Below are 16,268 nucleotides of genomic sequence, written 5' to 3'. Positions count from 1 at the left end.
TCCTTTTATATGAAAATAAAGTTTTAACTGACTTATCATTTAGCATTTCTGAGAGTTCTTCTTGACACTGCATATTTCATATAACAGACAAATGCACTAACATTGGCTGCATCATCCGTGTTGAAAAATCTATTTGTTTTAAATCAGAAAATCTTTCTTTTATATCAGCCGATAGAATTTTCAGACGATCGACAATATCAAGTAAAGCGACATGATTTACTTTTAATTTTTGGGGACAATTAAACTGATCCAAGGTTTTGTTTTCAGACTTAACTCAATAAGGGCAATGAAGCCAAATATCTTCGTTTTTGTATCAACAAGAGTTTTACTTGTTCCTTGAAGTTGCTTAGTTAATATATTTAGTTTTTCAGAGATATCGGCTAATTAACTTACAAATACTTTACCTTCGACTGTCAACAGATAGTTCCTATCAGGTTTGTCGCATAAAAAATTACTAAGAGTATCAAACAGTTCCATGAATCTTTTCAAGCAGTTCCCTTTAGAGACCCATCTTACTTCAGAGGAAAGTAAAAGTCTCACACGGTTTGCATTTTGTTCTTCATAAAACAGCTTGAAAAGGCGCTCACATTTGGTATTAGCTTTAATAGCATTCATACACTTTATTAGTGAATGTAAGTACTTCATTTAGAACAGGCGAGATGTTTTTAGCTACCAAGTTTTCCCTATGCAATAACACAATGCACAAGAATCATTTTTGAATTCTCATCTATCATCAATTTTAAGTAGCAATTTTTCTTGCTCATCATATTAGGAGCACCATCTGTAGCACAAGATGTTATATTTTTCATTGGTATATATTAACATCTAAGTAGTTTTTTCAAGCTTATTATATAATATCTTTGGAGGTAGTGGTGCTTTCTAATCTTTTACCGAACATTTCTTTAACAAAATGCCCTTTACATACTATGCCTAAATACATACTATGGTATTGATTTCTATCACTGAATGTTGCGACGGGCCATTCAGATGCGAACAACTGCATAGTTTAGCGAAATTTTAAATCGTCAAGGGGTCTACGCGGAGCCGCCATGTGCCGCAGGGAGGTTAGTTAACTTGACGACGCCAAAAACCCAGTTGATATTTTTGTCTCATCAAACGAATTTATAATATTTATTGACCGCCATTATTTAAAAATTTGTTTTTCTTCTTTCAATTTTGGCACCGAGATCTAGCATTGTATTTAAATGTCCCGGAGCAAATGGGTAAAACTCTTGTCGAGTCCATTTTCGAATTGCCCCCCAGTGGGGCGTGGGCCCCACTGGTTTAGAGTAAAAAACAATACGAGAAACCTTGCCTTACTAAATTAGTGCTGGAGGCGTTTCGATTAGCCAGAGTGCCTAGTGATTCCCAACCCTCGGACGGTGAATCATATAGCACCGAGTCAGCTAAGGAACATTTAAATTTCCACTTTATTTACTGCGTATTTATCTCGGGTTTGTGCGACTTACTACGGACGAGAAGTTATCTTAGATAAACACACACTGGGAATGTATTTTGTCAAAAGTAAGAATTCTCCTAACTAGCCATGCGCCTTGACTCGTGGCGGTGACTACGGTAAAACTATTTCAAGTAGGGTTGTGGCTCTGATCGGCTAAATCTTTTTCTTCAGTCTATTGTGTTAGCCGCAGAATGAAGAGAAGTGAGAACCTCCCTGGAATGAGCTATCCTTGTTTCCATAGCAGCAGGCGCCTGACTTAGTGGCGGGAGAAGTTCTTACCATAGACAAACTATAACTGCATTTTGTTTTGAAGGCATGTTTAAATTAGTAAATCAAAACTATCTAACATATATAGAAACATCCGCTGCCGCGGTAAAATTATTATTAACTATAAAAAGTTTGGGGAGCAATGCCTTAAGCCACTGTGGCTCATTACCCACCCATCCTTGAAATGGAGATGTCTTGTGGTCTTCTAAAATATTAAGTAAAATTGGATCAAAATCTGCACTGTGACAAAACTTTCATAACTTGTCTAACTTATACCATATTGATACATAAAATGAGATCAAAACCAAGTCACTCCACTACCACATGTCTATGCCATAAGCTAATACCCAGCTCTCTACTTAGCAATTCGTCAACGACGCTCAGGGCGATAATCTTTCAACGGCATAGGAAATTTACAAAGCGCTAGCTCACGACATATATGCTAGAATGGGTTGAAAAGCATTCTTTTTACACATTAAATATCAGTTTGACATCAGAAACAATGTATCATACTTCTTTTAAAAACTAGCAGTATTAAATTTTTTTTTAATCACGCCATAACTTCTCTACAAAATTTAAGAAGAATGAGACCACTCAAAACACTTTATGAAATAACTTTAAATATAAAGCTAGTCTTAATAAATCACGATTTACAAACTGAATGGAACCGGGACAATTACATAATTGGTTAGTGTTTTCCAGGACATTTAGTAATTGCGTCTAAGACACTTTAGTCATTTTATTAACTAAGTTAATTAAGGAAAAGTTCCTAACTTCTCAAGAAAAAAAGAAGATACATATATTTTTAAAAGAATGACCAGTGTTGTCAGATTAGGGGTTTTCCCCCTAAATTTAGAAGGATTTTTTTAGATTCAGTGTTAGGGTTATTTGTGAATTTTACTAGTTTCATTTTGGTTACGTTCTAACATCAAATAATATAACTGAATGTGTGAGATGGTTATATGAAAATCAATATGTTAAACCAAAACAAAAAAGATTAAGATTTAATCTTAGAACTTATGTAGTAAGTTATTACTTTTTTCGATCAACCTGCGCGTTTGGTGAATTTGAATTCAAATTATTAAAACATTTTAATGTGCATGGTTCAAAAATAATGCCAAAGGATAAAGAAAAAAAAAGTACGAACAAAAGTGCAAGAAAGATTGGGAATATGAAAAGCAGTTTAAAGGTTAATTAATAGTACAATTGTTCATCCCTTTTTTTAATTATCAGCATATTATTAATTTGTAGATAATAAAATATTAAGAAGTATTAAAGCAACGTTTTCTATACATGATTTAACTTTTGTGGTATTTTTTATACATCAAGCTAAAAATTTTGGGGGTTTTTACAACGCTATCTGGTGGTAAACGATTATCGGCACCTGGCAACACTGAGAATGACCCATTCAGGTAAAATCAATGTCTATAATGTCAGTGAGTCAACCCTTTAGTAATTCGAATAAAAAAAGTCATATGCATTATGAAAATGATAAAGGTACTTAGATGCTGTCAACAAAATTAAGAATGTAAAGTTAGTTATTAATTTAAAACTCATTGTCATTTAATAATTCTGTAAGAAAAAAAATATTTTAAAGATTGACAAGTGAGGACAAAATCTATCCATTTAACTATAACTATACACCCAAGTGTCAAATAAAAGTGCTGTTTCAATTATATTTTTAAAAAAATTATACCCAATATTTTTTATATTAATACAAAACATACATACATAAAGAAAAGTAACAAGCATAAAAAACTACTATTGTCTTTCTCGATATTTTTTAATTTTAAAGTAGATTTACAAGTTCAGTTAGAACAATGGCTCAGGAAATTCGAATGTAACCTCTTTGCCAGTGAGCTTCTTATAAACAGCAGCAAACGTATCAGTCTGAAAATAAAAAAAAGAAAACATTTAACACAAAAACTTCATAACATGCAATAACAGATATAAACTTTTTAAGAATGTGAACTCAGCATTATGCCTTTTATAAATAATCGGACTACTAATGTACACATCAGTGAGAGAGTTCTGTTATTTCACATGATTCAAAACTGTAGTCTCATCACTAGTATATNTTTGCTCCAATTTTAAGTGCCTTTTTTAAGTGCCTATTTCAAGCTTTTTAAATGCCTTTTTGCCTGCCTATTTTTGCATTTTTTATTGCCTGAAATTCCGGGCTTTACTCATCACATGTATATCATAAATATCTTAAGATTTGTTTAGAAACTTATAAATAAATAAAAGGAGATTTTGACGTGAGAAAAAAATACCTTAGGCACCTACCAAAGACTAGAAAATTTTAAGTGAAAAAAAAAAAAAAAAAAAAAAAAAAAAAAAAAAAAAGACAAATTTACAGTACACTGTTTATATTGCATCAGTGAGAGAGTTCTTTTTATTCATCAACTTCATAATTTTTTTCTCATCATTTGCATAAACATAACGTAATCCAATAATTACAAATAAACACCCAGCTTCAGTAGGATATAATTTAGGTTAATAGTGAATTACTGGTAAGATAACATCAGTGAGAGAATCACCAACTTCATAATTATCTATTATCATTTGATTAAACATCACATCGAAAAATTACAAAAAAATACGAATTTTTATTTGTATATTCAGCTGAATTCCAGATATTAGAAAAGATAACATCAGTGAGAGAGTTCTATTTATTCATCAACTTCATAATTGATCTATCATCATTTGCATTATCATTACATAATTAATTCAATAATAACAAACAAATATAAACTACACATTCAGTTCTGTCCAGGATATCAGAGAATTGAAGATGCTAGTGAGAGAATTTATTTATAACATAACTACTCTATCAAAGAAGAAAACAGGCTCTGGGAAATTATACTTTTTGTATTCTGTAAACTTCATATTTTAAAAAAATCACTTTGACAATATATGAAACAATTAGAACCATAAAAAGAATTAAAAAGTAACAAAAGTGCAAAGAGAAAAACAATAAAAATCATCTGAAATTTCGGTTCAACATACAATAATACTCTGTTGTAATAAATAATTACAACAGAGTTCCCTTGACCAGAGCTTGCTCATTATCATCATACTGCATGCTAATTCAGGACACTAAAAAATTCTCCACATTTAACATCAGTGAGAGAGTTCTATTTATTCATAGGTTTCATATTCTCCTTTTCATCATTTGCAGTCATAAAAATAAACTAAATTTCAAATTAAATTTTATTTGAGGATAGAATCTTGTTTATCACTTGAGCAAATACTAAAGAACCATGAGATTTAACATCAGTGAGAGAGTTCTATTTATTCATATATTTCATAATTTATTCCTCATCATTTGAACATGATTCTATTAGAATTTTTCTTCACATCATATAGTTTCTGTACATGATACTAAAAAAACTCAGGGTAATACATTCGCAGTAATTTCAAATACATAAATGGGATACGGATGAAAATAGATTTAGAGGAAATAAACATCAGTGAGAGAGTTCAATTTACTCACAGAATTCATTTTCTTTTTATTCATCACGTTTATAAACTAGTCATGAATGGAACAGAAGGCAAAAAATTTCAACTCGATAAAAGAGTTCTCAAATTAGCCTGAATAAAATTCATCTAAACTATTTCTTTAATTTCAATTCCATGAGCACAGCATTTAACTCATTTTGTAAAATGAACTTTTGAATTAAAGGATCATAAAAAAACATTTGATAAAATTTTCTTTATAAGGATATATACAGGGTGCGTAGCCAAATTTTTGAATAAAAAATAAGCACTTTTTAAAAACTTTTCAAGCACTCAAAAAATTCATATTGAATCAATGATATTATTGAAAAACAAAAACTTTTTATGAACAGTTTTAGCATTAAAAAAAAAAAAAAAAACTCAAAAAGAAAACTCAAATCGAAACAATCAGTACTTTCCCACATCACCAAGTGAATTCAACTTGACTCTGAACTCAGAACAAAAGTACCCTTACCCCCTACATCAAAAAAGTGTTAGAAGTAAAATAAAATAAACAAGAATAAAATTATAAATTAAAAAGAAAAACATTTAATAAGGATCTGACTCTATCCGAATTGGAGCACTCGGGTTTCAGTTTCGAGTGTGCGCGCATGCGCAAGTCATAACGTGGGTACCACATGAAGTCCGTGTGAATGATTACGTAGCAAACACCCCATTTTTCGTGAAATGCAGGGGATCCGCCAGATATCACTGAAGGGAAAAAAAAATTATTCGTGAAAAAAATAGCACTTTTTAAAAACGGCAGCTGAAAAAAGCACCTTTAAAAGCTTTTAAAAATGAAATCTCCCAAAAAGCACCTTTAAGTACTTTTTACAAACGCTATGCACCCTGATATATGTTTGAAAAGCATTAGCTTGGTTTCCTCAGCTGTATAAGAATTTTAATAGTTAAAAGTATTAAGTGACTAAAACACTGATGTATAGATAAAAACCACCACAATAGCTATCTATATGCCTAGATACTTCGGCACGAGACCTTTAATTAAAAAGGCTGCGAAACTGCACATTAAATAGTTATAATACACTCACGATTAGTATAAGAACTGGAATGAAAGACGCAATAAGAAAATGAGCATTGAATTTCTTTTTACTATGATTACTATTTAACAAGAGATCAGATAACATTTTCAGCATAACTTCATAAGAGTTGGATTGTTTTCTCATCATGGATACTGATTTCTAACTCAGCACAATTCCCCACACAATTATTCCTAAATTATAGACAATTAAACAACTTTTCGACTATCTTACTGTACAGTAATTGAAATCAGATATAGCTATCCTCAGAAAAAAAATCAGAGTTGGATTGATATCATCATCAAAAACCATAAATTAAAGCATACAGCACCTTTAATGAAAATATTCAGGGTTGCCACTCAAATCTGGAGAAAAAAAAATTCCTTGTACATGTTATTATATTAAGAGGAAACAACAATTAGTGTGCTCTTGTGTGAGCTATATTGGGCTAACTATACTTATTAGTTTCAATTGCTGGAAACACAGCTGAACTTTCACAAATAATGCTATGGTAAATGAAATAGTTCAGTATAGCTGAAATATCATGGTTAAATATCCCATAGATAACGATTTGAGTGGTTTTTTTTAAAAAAAAATTACCTGTATTTTCCTAATTTGTAACGAAAAAATCTAAATTCCCTGTTATTTTAGGTAATTTTTAAATTCCCTGTTCTCCATGTGGAATGGCAACCCTGATATTCCATAGATGAAATAAAAAAGCAGCTGATCAGATACTATCTAGCAGAGCATATATCATGAATGTAAATGACCTCTGAGTTTATGCATCACATACAGCATAACTTCAAATAATCCATTGAACAAATAAAATAGGATGCGAATGATTAAGTCAAATGAGGAAACTCATTAAAAATAAAAATGCTCTCTATTATTGATTATTATAGTTCAGTTACTAAGAAATAATTACTAAGTTTCAAAGGTACTTATCTAAATCCGTATTCATTTAAGTGTTATATTTAACCTTTTAAACCAAAATACAATTACTAAAAAATGTTATCCCTGTAATATGCTAATCCAGGGATGCCACAGAAAAAAATTAACAAAATAGTAGCTTTTAGTAGCTTAAAGCATGAAAATAGTTGCCTAAATAAGAGCAAAAATTCGCAGGCTGCAGGTTTTCAACCCAATTATGTTAAAAAAAACAATGCTAGGAGTACAGAAAAGTCCTTTTCCTGAAAATAGTTGCTTTTTTTAGTCTCTTCAGGGACAAAAAGTTGCCATAGTCTCCTCACGCTGAAAAAAGTTGCATTTTAGTCGCCTGTGGCAACCCCGCAATCATATTGTAGGGAAAAATAACAACTGTACATTAAAATTGAAACTAGCAGATAAAAAAACTTACTTTATGTTCTATATTAGTCTGCTGTGTTTTATCTAAATGTACTTTCATTAGTCTAGATCCATCTAAACGCACCCTTATCCTTTTGCCTACTATTTCAGCAGGGAATACTAGATCTTCAAGAATGGCGTCATGAACAGCAGTAAGAGTACGGCTGAAAAACAAAATATTCAATAAATATTCTGAAACTTTTGATTTAATAGGGGGAGAGCAGTGATTGATATCATACCTCCTGGGCCTCTTTTGCTTATTCTTCACCTTCATTTTCCTTGTGGGTTTAGGCAGAATTGTTCTTCGAGCAATAAAGACAACATGTTTGCCACTGAATTTCTTTTCCAGTTCTCTTACAAGTCTAGCTTGAATTTTTTGAAAGGATTTTAATTGAGGGACGGGGACAGAAATAACTAAAGCCTGCAGAGGACAAAAATAAGCAAATTAAAAAAAAGCAAGTGAAACTATCTGCCAACATTGGAGAAATAAAATAACGGGGATTTTACGAGACATTTTTTCGGTTATGAGTTAAGCTTTAATACAGGGTTTCTTAACCTGTGGTTCATGGACCCCTAAGGGGTCCATGAGTCTTATTTTGGGGGTTCGCTGACTACTCCTAATTTTTAAAACGTTTCGAAGCCTACCCATTGCTTGTAAAGCGAGCTATGGTAGCTATAATTCCGTTTGCTACATTGTATCTTTGCAAAGCGTGATTTTCCATTCAACAATAAAAACGAAACATCGAAATCAATTATATGTTGAGCATGATACGAGCGTTGTTTTGTCGAAAGCCATCTCCCAATTCAATTTATTAATCAAGGAAAATCAGCAGCAACCTTCACATTAAAAATTTTAATATTAAAAATGTTATATACTATTAAAATAATAAAATTAAATGTTTTCTAATAATTGATGTTTTGGCAATTATTTTTTTCATAGGGGGGTGGGTCCATGACTTCTTAAAATTTTTTAAAAGTGGTCCATTATACCGAAAAGGTTAAGAAACACTGCTTTAATACATCATGCATAATCACAAGAGTCAAAAAGAGAAATTCAAAATATAAGCATTTACATTTAACGAAATAAAAAATATGTATATAAATCTTAACCTAAGAGATTTTTTAAAACCGTTATTTATAATTACTCAAACTATAAACACTCAACATACTGCAGTACTGGCAATCTGTTGAAGAATAAGCACTTCTGCAAGTGTATATTTTATCGTTAATGTTTTTTTATTTTATAATTTCTTCAACAAATATGGAGAAATTTGAAAATACACAGGTAAACAAGAGATAAAATACAGGGGTATTCGTTAAAAAACAGGAGACTTGGCAGGTAGGCATGTTGCAAACCCCTCAAATTAAAGTATTTTAAAGCTTTTCCTCACAATATATGTACAGTGTGCAAAAAAAGTATAACACTGGAAATAAGGGGAAAAAATGGACTGAAGGACGATGGTTTGAGGTATTTAGTGGATGACATTTTAAGCTACAAAATCACAAAAACGTATTTTCTCTACATACCTCTTTTACAACAGATTCATATTCTGCCTCAACCAATATAGGGGGTAGCCCCACCTAGGATATATGGTCCGAATGGTTTGGTCAGGAAAGTGAGCATAAGTTTGAGCCCCAATATCATACCTTTGTTACTTTTTAAACTTTTCAAGCGAAGGGAAATTTTTTTACTTAGTAAAAAAAAAAAATTAGAATTGTAAAGTACACACAATTTTAATGTGTGCATTTTTACATGGCAAAATACAAAATTTGATTGAAATCGACAGAATAGTTGCTGAAAAGTCTTTAAAATTAGATCTCGCAAACTGACCAATTTTGCAATGTAAAATTGCACACTTTCGACTATTATGAAATAATACAACCGAAAAATAGTTTCTTTGTGATAAAGTCTAGTAAACACTTATTTTTAATACTTTAAGTTAGTAGAGAACAATTTTAAGAAAGAGTTAAATTTCATCAGAAGTATCATAGGCACAAATCTACAATTCACGCAAATCAGACAGTATATTATTTGGAGCAGTCTAATATTTTCTTTATCGCTTGCTTTCAGAATTACGTCCCATAATGTATAATCATAAATATCAGAAAGTACTGACATCATTACAAGCCCTAGATCTGGAAAATGAGTCTATGGAAATGAAATGATTTTAAAACGACAAGAATCACCTATATTTCGGAATAAGCTTGTGTTCACGCACAATCAAATTCACCAGAACCAATTAGGTTAGTACATACCAAGCCAAAAACTTGGACAACTAATTAGCTAGCTAAGAAAACAGAGATTCTAGCATACTTAACTTTGAAACCAGAATACATAAGCTTGCATTCAGAATTACGTCCCATAATGCATAATCATGGATATCAGAATGAATAGATCATCATTGCAAGCAGCAGAATATTTAATAACTTTAAATAGTCATTTATAAAAAAATGTAACCAGAATTATGTCCCAATTTACATAACGTCATTCAGGTTTAAATATATCACTTTGAATTAGTAGACTGAATGAGCAAACATAACAAGAAATAACAAATCTTTTTTACTCAGTTGACATAGTTATCTACATAATCAATTCAGGAGAACGAAAGTGTTAAGCATCATGGTAAAAAAGATGTGGTTGATAAGGGAGAAAAAATAAAGAAAACCGTAATAAAGGACACACACTAAGATTATTTTACCAGAATTAATTAGGTTGGGAGATATCAAGCCAAAAAACTTTGAAAACCCTAATTAGCTGAGAAAACAGAGGTTCTAGCTTCTTAACCACTATCACAACATATAAGCTTGCTTTCAGAATTACGTCCCATAATGAATAATCATAGATATCAGAATGTATAGATCATCATAGCAAGCTGCAAAATATTCAATAGCTTAAAATAAAGAGTTATTCATAAAAATTTGCAATCAGAATTACGTCCCTATTAGTATAATCACGTGATTCAGGTTTCAAATATCATCATTCTGAATCAGAAATCAGAACAAGAAATAGCAAATCTTTCTTTTACTCAGATGACATAGTTCTACATAATCAATTCAGGAGAACGAAAGTGTTAAACATCATGGTTAAAGAGAAGTGGTTGACATGGAAGGGAAGAAAAAACAATGAATGACACACATTCAGATTATAATGTTCTCAACAGCCAGTTCTGGAGAACAAAAGTGGTGGTTTAAAAAATAAGCTAAAATTAAAAATAAATTTGCTAAAGAAGTCTTTGAACTCAGATAATATAATACTCTACACAAGCATTTCAGGAGAACGAAAGTATTGAAACATCATTGTTCAGAATATAAAAAAAGTACAACAAATGAAGAGCTTAGTGGAAGAACTAGTGGAATTGACACTTTAGCGAATTTGAGCAAACAAGTGCTAACATTTATTTACTCCTCCTTTTTGCATTTCCCTTCAATCTATGCTTTAAGCATGTTTGAGAAGCAAGTTTGTCATAAATTTTTGGGGTCTGTTAATTTTATTCCAACTCCAATAAAGAGAGATTGCTTGATATCACGGCAAGAATTTAGCAATTTTTTAATTTATAGCTGCTTTTCTTAGCTGCAGATCCAAATATTTCTTACTCCCCGTAGCTTAGTGCTTAATGCCAAGCAAGAGATTTTCTAGGCTTATTTATAACTATTTGCTGTTAAGTCGCTTAACTAATCCTTCAAGTGAGTATCTCCGGATTCAACAGATTTAGCAAAATAAATATCATATAATTAAATGAAGCTAAAGTAAGAGCTTTCCTCGAGGAACCCCAGTTTTTTCTCTCCATACATGTCACTTAACCAGCTATACCACTAAGCTCTTCAAATATTAAATACTGGTCTACACACTTTTAATAAAAATCTAAAGCAACAGAAAAGAATTTTTAAAACCTTTTAATTACACCAGTTTAAGAGCTGGTACAATGAAGAGGTAGAAGTTAAGAATATAGTCACTGGTTAAAAGAACCAAATTTTTCATTTAAATAGACTTTATTAGATTTACCCTAAATTCTCGATTTCCATAATAAAATTAAAACACTTCTCTTTAGTTTCAAACAACAAGCTTCATGCTAGATTTACACGGCAGATAATCTATATCAATGCAAAATTCAATTTATTTAAATTACATGAATACAAATTTTGATATTTGATTTTATTACATTCATAAAAGTTTTGACATCAGATTTTAAAATTCATGTGAATACGATTTTCAATGTATAATATATAAGTCACTTATCACAATAAGGGTAATAAATGACTTAAATCATGCGAATATGAAAAACTTGTCAATTGATAGAAAAAAAGGGTAAAAAATTATTTTTTTCACTTGATTATTCAAGAAAGACAAACCTTCAATTAAGAGGTGTATTTTTTTTAGTAACACTAAATTCCCCCCCTAAATGAATCTGTTAATGTGTAACAACTGCTCCCGTCCAAACCAGACACAAGAACATCATATTTCGTCATCAAAGATTAAATAGAGGGAAATACATTAGTTTCCTTAATGTAAGAAAGTTCATAGACTGAATATATATACATCAAGGCCTGGTTTCATAGGACAGGACGTCATCAGCTGGAAATCAGCGCTAACCTCTGATTGGTCCATTTGTGAATTTGATAGTATACGTCATCAAGTTCAAGATGAGCGTTCGATGACGTACACTATGAAACTCACAAATGGACCAATCAGAGGTTAGCGCTGATTTCCAGCTGACGGCGTCCTGTCCTAAGAAACCAGGCCTTCAGATAGATATGAAAGATGCTTAACTCAGCTGATTAAAGATTTCCGTAAATATAAGAAATAAACATATTCTAGGGAATTAATGTTATAGATCCTATACAGAGCTACCATGCACAAATTTGATACACAAAGTTTGAAAAAACATAATTTGATCTCTTAGAAAATTTAAAATATACATATAACTGCCAATGGAATCAAATGAGACTTCTAGATTTGGACTAACTTTAACTACATTCAAGCAAATGTATCAGCAAAAAAATCTACATCACCACAGTAAATTTTCAATGAGAATTGTAACAATCAATAGGAATAGACTAGATAAAAAATTATTTCTGTAATTATAATATTCGCATCTTCTAATTGAATTTTTTTGCTGCATCATTATATGGAAAACGCTCTATATCTACTTTTTCATCGGCTATTATATTTATTTGGCTGAAAAATATCCGTATTTGCTTTGACCGTTTCTTCCGACATTTGTTTCATTTGTCTGTTACGTTCATGCAAAGAAAATGTAAACGTCTTACACGAAGAAACCTTACCTACGGTGAACACGCGGTCGCAGAGAAATGTGTTCCGTGGTTCGGTTGGTGCTCTGCTGTTCGCAACAGCTATGAACAATACTGATAAATAGGGAAGCTAGATAACAAGGACCGATGTTCAAATTAATGAAAGTTTAAGGAAGAAAAGTTAAACGTATTTTATATATAGTGGCAAAAGACGAAATTTATTCCAAAATTGAATTTTGTAATTTAGTTTTTTTTTATTGCGACAAAAGAAAAAAATAGGCGAGATTCTCGAGCTGTAGTGATAACACTGCTAAATAGATTTGCAGCTTTTGAAACTCTGCCCAAAAGAGTATAAAGTATATCGGAACTAACAGTGATAGGAATATGTATTTTTACTAACATCTTATCAATTTACATCTCATATGCACTTTTATATCAGACATCTAAAAAAAAATTTATGTTAGAAAACTTAAAAGAAAAATTTAGAGCAAAGAGCAATTAAAATAAATACAGAATAAAAATCTAACATACCTTTTTTCCATCCACATCAACTTCTTTAGCACCAACTATGTACAATTCTCGCAGTTGAGCTTTCAAATCGCTGTTTAATTCAAGCTCTAGAAGAGCCTATGGAGCAGAGTAAAGCATGTTAAAGACTAATAAAGCATCAATGAATTACAATCAATTTAATTTATCCGTAACTTAATGTAGAACTGTAGATTACAAATTTTATGAAAATATTTAATCAGTAAGAAATTTTTAACACAAAACTGGATCCTCTCTGGAGAACGAGATTGTATTAATATCGATCAACAATTCGATTAAGTAACTTTAGCTCATGACATAATCTAGGATTAATTTCCATAATTTACGAACAATTTTTGCTTATAAACTAATTCAGTAGCAAGAGAAATATTGTAACACCAATTATGAATGCACTAGAATACTAATAGAGTTAACAAATCCAAGATGAGTTAATACCATTTATTACTAACTGACTAAACTAACCAATAAATCATACAATATTTAAGGATATATTAATAAAAGTTAAGCTTTACATAAACATTTATACATAATAAAAATGGGAAATTAACCTAATTATTTTAATTATTACAACTCTGAAATATGTAAACAACAAGTTAAGTTTAAGAATTAGAGAACAAGACTAAATCTCACAATTTCTGTTTTTCAACATCTTTTAAATTGGTAACATAGTTTATTAAAAATTAATCAAAAGAGGCTTCCCCATCAGAGATATAATTTTATTTCATAATAACTTCAATGTAGGTAAGGATACTCATCACTGGGGAAGCTTATAAATTAATAACAACAAAACATACTTGAGATATTGTATTTTCCAATTCATCGGGCTTTTCATTATGGGGTTTCAAAATCTTAGCTCCAATGGCATACATCTAAATAGCAAGAAATAATTATCATAAAAAATAGACAAAATAAGAAAAACAAACGGTATATTTTAATAAATTTGATATATGCATTAAAGTTGTCAAAGAAATAACAATATTTACTGTTTTAGGTTAATAAGAACAACACAAATTTAACTTATTCCTGGAGATACCATATAAACATGAAAACAACAATCACTTTTAATCAAGATTTTGGGAACCAATTTAATTATATGAAGTATATATTCGGATAAAATAATAACTAAAAAAGAACTATACCTAGTTATTGTAAAGGAATTATGAATAATTAGTATATAAATATGCTTAATACTCACGTTGAATGCTGTACAGTTTTCGCTTTACACCTTTGCCGACATAACAGATTTGGGTTATGGTCGAACGTTACGGTTATGAAGTAACTCTGACCGAGGTAGCTACTATTTAAAAAGACTAAATATTTTGACAAATACTTTAACTTCTATTAATATTTCTAATCGGAACATTTGAAAAATATTGCGTAGCGCTGATGGTTGTCCTTTCGGTAAAATTGCGTTTCTTGGATTAAATTGGTTTAAAAGAAGAATAATAATAAAAGTAAAAAAACTAGAGATATGAATTTAAAATTTGTGTTCTTGCAATTTGTAATATTTTTAGTATAAACTTAATTTTCAGTTTAAATTAATTTTCATTATATTATAATTATTTGAAACTCAAAATGGAAATGCTCAGCTTTCTTCATTAGTTTTAGTTTATAATTTATTTTATCCATATTATTAAAAAAAAAAATGATTATTAGATTTTGAAATGCATTTTTCTTTTTATATTCCTAACATGGTTCCCAGCAGATCACCGAAGTCAAGCATCACTGGCTACGGTCAGTGTGCGGGTGGGTGATCACTTGGATCAGTCTGTGTAGAGACCGAGGGTGTGCGGTATTGGTCCTCCTTAAACTGTGCTATCGTAAAGTGCTCGACTTCGCGCGCAGGTCGTCGGCTACCGAAGCGGGGGTGCCATCCCCTCCGCAGAGGATCAAAATTGTGATGGCATGTCTTCGGATCCTCCTCCGGGATGTTTCCCAGACCGTCGCCAATAGCCCATTGTGCAGCTCTAGTGCGACGTAAACTAGCAACAACAACAACTTTTTATGTTCCTTAAGAAAATTGAAATAGTATCTTACCTTTATACAGATAATTTAAAAGAATTCCGAAAATTCAATATTTTTAATTCACCATTTATTTTGGGAGATGGAAATGGGTTACAGGTGGCGTAGAGTTAAACTCTCTTCCTGTGTTAATACTTTCCACGTTTTCATGATTAGCGCGTGTATAGTCATACAAGAAGGAAGTACGTTAGTTTCTATCTCGTTTTTCAAATAGGCTAAAAACTTTTAAGTTAGAAAACTATACGGAGCTAAAAACTGAATTAAACATGGTTTTTAAAGAAAAAGTAAGTATTCTCACCCTCTGGGACTGGACTCAAAATCTTTAACAAGAACTTTTATATTTATTGCAATTTTGGATTGTCCAGAAAAGATGTTAAGTTTATTGGGAAATTTTGAGAAATACTCGCCCTAGGGCAGAAATAAAAACAGACTCTTCTGATGCTTTAAAAAACCTATCTAGTGACACCTGATTTAAATCTTTCTACACTCCCTGGTGCTAGGGTTGTCTCCCAAGAGATGAAGTTTTCTGGAGCAGGGGCAAGGGTTAATATCATTGAATGTTTGTTTTATATTTCACACATGCATTTTTACATTTTTCATTTGGCCCTGATGCCATCCAGGGCATTATATTAGTCCGATCAGAACGGGAAATTGAATCCCGTTACAAGTAGAAGGCTAATATTATAGCTACTACAGGGACTGTAATCCAAGCAGAAAGGAAGAAAACAGATGAGAGAATTTGTTCCGCAGTGGACTGATCGTTAAGACTCGGTTCCCAGCAGATCACCGAAGTCAAGCATCACTGGCTGCGGTCAGTGTGCGGGTGGGTGACCACTTGGATCAGT

General features: G+C 31.3%; 1 protein-coding gene across 3 annotated transcripts; it reads right to left on the bottom strand.

The window, feature by feature from the left end:
- Positions 1-3,490: 3,490 nt before the first annotated feature.
- LOC107449675 (ribosomal protein S7) lies at positions 3,491-14,738 on the bottom strand. Of its 3 annotated transcripts, none has more exons than XM_043048520.2 (6): positions 14,597-14,738; positions 14,196-14,270; positions 13,387-13,482; positions 7,845-8,026; positions 7,619-7,769; positions 3,491-3,616 (listed from the first exon to the last, which is right to left on the bottom strand). In XM_043048520.2, the coding sequence occupies exons 2-6, from the start codon at positions 14,268-14,270 to the stop codon at positions 3,539-3,541; spliced, it is 582 nt and encodes a 193-aa protein (XP_042904454.1). In that variant the 5' UTR covers positions 14,597-14,738; the 3' UTR covers positions 3,491-3,538. The 3 variants fall into 3 exon arrangements, with proteins under 3 accessions (XP_042904454.1, XP_042904455.1, XP_071036262.1); XM_043048521.2 differs by having other exon boundaries at positions 14,541-14,612; XM_071180161.1 differs by lacking the exon at positions 14,597-14,738 and adding an exon at positions 14,385-14,465.
- Positions 14,739-16,268: the final 1,530 nt, after the last annotated feature.

This window comes from Parasteatoda tepidariorum, chromosome 4 (assembly GCF_043381705.1).
Source record: "Parasteatoda tepidariorum isolate YZ-2023 chromosome 4, CAS_Ptep_4.0, whole genome shotgun sequence".
Lineage (NCBI taxonomy): Eukaryota > Metazoa > Arthropoda > Arachnida > Araneae > Theridiidae > Parasteatoda > Parasteatoda tepidariorum.
The sequence above is the reverse complement of the archived record's forward strand: the minus strand, read 5'-3'. Positions and strand labels throughout refer to the sequence as shown.

Excerpts from the sequence above, each read along its gene's own strand:
- LOC107449675 (XM_043048520.2), bottom strand. The coding sequence starts at position 14,270 with ATGTATGCCATTGGAGCTAAGATTTTGAAACCCCATAATGAAAAGCCC. Across the intron at positions 13,483-14,195 it reads TGGAAAATACAATATCTCAA|GCTCTTCTAGAGCTTGAATT; the intron begins GTATGTTTTGTT and ends TCTGCTCCATAG. Across the intron at positions 7,770-7,844 it reads AAGCAAAAGAGGCCCAGGAG|CCGTACTCTTACTGCTGTTC; the intron begins GTATGATATCAA and ends TTTGTTTTTCAG.